This window comes from Mercenaria mercenaria, chromosome 6 (genome assembly GCF_021730395.1).
Source record: "Mercenaria mercenaria strain notata chromosome 6, MADL_Memer_1, whole genome shotgun sequence".
NCBI lineage: Eukaryota > Metazoa > Mollusca > Bivalvia > Venerida > Veneridae > Mercenaria > Mercenaria mercenaria.
Genome location: NC_069366.1, coordinates 84,406,809 through 84,411,471, shown reverse-complemented (window position 1 = coordinate 84,411,471; position 4,663 = coordinate 84,406,809). Strand labels below are relative to the sequence as shown.

General features: G+C 33.9%; 1 protein-coding gene across 1 annotated transcript; it reads right to left on the bottom strand.

Annotated features, from left to right (window-relative positions):
• Window positions 1-2,392: 2,392 nt before the first annotated feature.
• LOC128558106 (uncharacterized) lies at window positions 2,393-2,956 on the bottom strand. Its single transcript, XM_053546943.1, has one exon. The coding sequence runs from the start codon at window positions 2,954-2,956 to the stop codon at window positions 2,393-2,395; it is 564 nt and encodes a 187-aa protein (XP_053402918.1).
• Between the last annotated feature and the right edge of the window lie 1,707 nt (window positions 2,957-4,663).

The following is a 4,663-nucleotide window of genomic DNA, read 5'->3' as shown; positions in this document are numbered from 1 at the left end:
ATTCAATTCTTCAAATGCACAGTCACACTTATCAAAATCATTTTCTTGACAAAAAGTATTGGCTTCATTATTGTTACATTCAAAAACATTGTTACATAAATTTGAGAAATAGGTACAGAATTCGTCCACAGAAATGTCATTACTTCCAACTGATTTTTTCTTATTTTTGAAATATTTCCAAAATTGCTTAGGTTTACAAAATCTCAGCTTTTCTATTTCAGAGTACCTATTTTTCAAATATATTTTCTTCTTTTTACTTATCAAGTCTTTATACGCTCTTTTGCATTTACAGAAATACTCCCTACTTGCTTTAGTTTTACAGTTATTAAAAGCGCTTAAAGAATCCAAGTATTTAGCTTTTGAAATTTTACATTCATTATCGAACCAGTCTGCATCTTTAACATGAGATGTGTCAATAAATGACACATTATTTTTACTCTTTAATGTTTTTGAAAACAGGGGATCTGCTACACTCCGTATCATATTTGTAAATGTATTCAACGCATCATTTACAGAGGCGCGATTACTGTTATCAATTCTATCCGTAAGCCGATTAAATTCCGGCAATTTTGCAATCAGATTAGCTCGAAATGTATTTACATAATCATTATTCCAGTTATATAAAACATGTGAGCTTTCGTCACCAGAAGGCGATATAGTATTACAGGAAAGAGAAAAACTAACGGGAGTGTGATCACTCCATTCATTTACAGACTGTATAGTGAAATTACAAATACTTGAAAAATTTATTTCCTTTGTTAATAGATAATCAATCACAGATGCTCCATGCTGCGTAACATAAGTATGTGAACCAATATTGAAGTCATTTCCCAATCTACCGTTAACTATACGGAGATTATTGGATTTACAAAGATCAAGTAGTTTTGTACCAAAATTGTTACAAGTTTTGACCATTGAGGCCCGTTCCATGTTATTATCGGGAACATAATCATCGTCATCAAAAAAACTGATTGACATGATCGAAAACAACAAAATCCCTCTTATCGCCTACTCTACTATTAAAATCGCCTATTAAATAGACAGGGCCTTTATTCTCAAAGTGTGCAATATCATTTTCAATAATTTCAAATAAATCTACATTGTTCGTATTGTATGCCGGAGAATCCTCACCCCAGAGATAAATACCGCATATGTAAACATCACTGGCACCAGATCAGAAAGAAAATGCCTCCGAACGTGTTATACCCTACCCCTAGGTATTCTATAAGAACCATGGTCATGAACGGGAAAATATACTAACCCGTTTCAATCGCGCATTTCATACCTAAAACACGCAGTGCGGTAAATGTGTACTATGGATATCAAACAAGTGGTAATTTATCTTCCATTGAGTACCGGTCGCATTTCTTTAATACATCTTATCTTTGAAAAACAACGCGTAGTTTATAGTAATTTCAACGTAACACAAAAAACTTGCTTGAACTTCCCTGGTGAAGTTCCGTTCTAGATTAAAAAACCATTCTGATTGGCTGTTGTGAAAATGTATGTCAATCGTCACTTTACTACACGTGTTCGCTAAAATGTGAAAATGCAGCATTAATGTGCAAAATGAATAAAATAAACAGAACAGATGCAGACCAATGTACGATTTCAAATTAAATATCGTATACAAGATGAATTTCATTCATCATTTCGAGTTTTAGTGTAAAATTGTGATTTTTTTAAATTCTGTTTTTGTTTGTTTACGTTTCGCCAAACATGTGCACACTGTCGTGACCTCTAGACCGAATGTTCATTAGGGAAGGTCAAGCAAGTTTTTTCTGTAACGTTGACGAAAGCATAAAATATGTTGATAATCTCAGCAATATGGAATATTGAGACAATGTGACTGGTGCACGATGGAAGATAAATTATCGCTTGTTCAATATGCTACATACCCATTCACCGAACTGCGCGTTTAAGTTGAGAAATGTACGATTGAAACGGGTTAGTATAATTTCCCGTTCACGACCATGGTTCTTATAGAATACCTAGGGGTAGGGTATAACACGTACGGAGGCATTTTCTTTCTGATCTGGTGCCAGTGGTAAACATCAGTATCTAAACGAAAAAAGTTTTTGTCTAATTTAATCCATATGCACGTGTCATATTGGTTTTTTATAACTGATATACCAGCTGAAAGTTTGTCTTTATAATATAGAGCAACTCCACCGCTTGGCCTTTTCGCTCTTCGATGTTGGAATTTTCTATGAAAGTTGTGCACTTTATAACCCGTTAGCTCAATATTACTGTCACTACTAGTCCATGTTTCATACAAGAAAATAATATCCTGATTTGATAAAATATTTACAAACTCTGAATTGTCCCTTTTATTTATTCCAAGTCCATTGACGTTCCAGGATAATATTTTCAGCTCACCCTCGGCGTATTCCTAGTCACGTACAGGATTGCCGTTAATGTAGAGGGTGTCATATGATATCCAGGACGTGTTACCTTCCCGCCGAGCCTCTTTCATTTTAAGAAGGAGCTTCTTCCTTTTATCCACGATGTCTTTTGGGAATTGTTCATTCACATAATACGGAGTACTGGACAATGTCTTCCACTGTTTTCGGACGAGTTCTTTTTCTTTATATAGTGTGAATTTGGCAACAATGTTGCGACATCTTCCGTCATGCTTAGCTCCCATTCGATGAACTCTCTCAAAGGACATCTTGTTCACTAGGTCTTCCGCGATTTTCATTTTTTCGTTAAGAAATTTCCGTAGTTTAACCTCGGTAGTTTCACTGGTTTCGGTCGGGGCCTCAGGGATATTTGAAAACACGAGGTTGTTGCGCATAGACTGCGCCTGTAAATATGACATGTCATTTCTTAGTTCCTCCTTTTGTTTTTCAAGAGTTGATATTTTTATACTTGTCTGTGTTAGAGCAAAATCTATGCTTTCAGTTTTATCCTCGATTGATGCTAGCCTTTCGCTAGTTTTTTTTATCAATGTCATGCAAATAGTTCCATATTTTTTTTCAACTCACTGCTAAATCCTTCAACTTTCTTATCAAGTTTCTCAAATGCCTCAAATTTTTTGTCCATTTCAGAAATTCTACCGTCAATCCGTTTTAGATATGTTAAAATGTCTGAATTCGACGGTTCCTTTGTTATGCCACTATTAGATTCCATATTATTTTGGTGGGTGGGGATAGAATCTTGTCTCTTGTTTTCAGGTATTGTTCTTCAACAAAAACGTCGCTCAAATTCAATGTATTTGTATGATCGTTAAATAGGATCTCATTTGTTTGATTTAGAATGTCACTTACGTTTACATAATCCACGTTTTGATTAGAACTTGACAAACGTCCCGCCTTTTTTGAATTTCCATTGTTCTCCCCCTCACTGCTCTTTTTCCTTTTCTCTCTCCTATTTCGTTCACTTTTCCCGATGAAAAATCAAATCACTTGATTTTAATGTTTTTACACCATTTGTTTTGGAAAAAGAGTTATCTATATATTAGGTTTATCCTCTAAAATCCACATTTTCTACAGGTAAATAAATATCGACTTTTCCCTTGTTTAGTCACGTGATTCACTAAAAAGACACTAATGGGGGACACAATGTACTGTCTACACTATACAAGTTGCTGTGATTTATGTCTTGTGCAAGTTTTATTGAATAATGTAGACGAGCCTTTAGCTGATTGTGTATAAAAACAAATATATAAATTTAAATGCCACTATTTGCTGAAATCATATAACAGTCTGTGAGTCACAGTTTGATATAATGTTTGTACATATATTTCCAAATGTATGTGTAATGGCATTTTAAAACAAATAATTCAGAGTTCATAACTTAGCAGAGCCATTACAGAAGTTTTAATATGAATCAGCACACCTGCATATACATAACACTTAACAGAAGGATGGTTAATGTATAGTTCTGTAATTGTGTTTTATGTAGGCTTCCTCAGTGCTGCCACCAACGTCGGTATGTTCACTTAATATAAAACAATGTGACTGAGCGTAAAGCTTAGATTACGACTTTCTATATTAAAGTTAAGCCTGGAAAAGGGTTTTGACATCAAATATTATACAAAAGAATGAAACCTTTAGGGCGAACTTTATATATTAAAGTATAGTTTATAAAACCTAAAGTATCATTAAGCAGTTATTGTTCTTGTCAAACTTCAATGGCTGTAGCCATGCTTGTATGTCAAGCTGACAGAGTTCTTGCCATTTTCCGCCTTTCAGAATATGTGGTTCTTTTTAGTTTTATCCAACAAGTGCAAAAAAGAGAGTATTTTCGTATTAGCAAAGCCAGAAAAGTAACGTTTCTCTTAAAGGTTTTGAATGAGAAAGGTAAAATGTGTAAAAGAATTTTCTTTTTCAATTTATGACTTTTTGCCTAACTTTCATATCCATCTTTTGTAAAACACTTTAAAGGTATTTCAAGACTTTATTTAGTGTTGTACGGTAGGATAATTTCGATTTTGTAGGAAACATATGCATTTTACTTTGAAGATGAACACGTACACAGAATAAAATGTATTTCTATCGCGCTAACTGACTGGAAGCGTATGAAAAAAAAAGAATGTTACAGGATATAAGAATCAAATATTAATTTGGTCTAGGACTCAATATAGAGAAACGATTTTAAGAGGTAGGTTATAGACGTGTTAAAGTAAGAAAAATACAGAAGAACCGCTTTCAATAATATT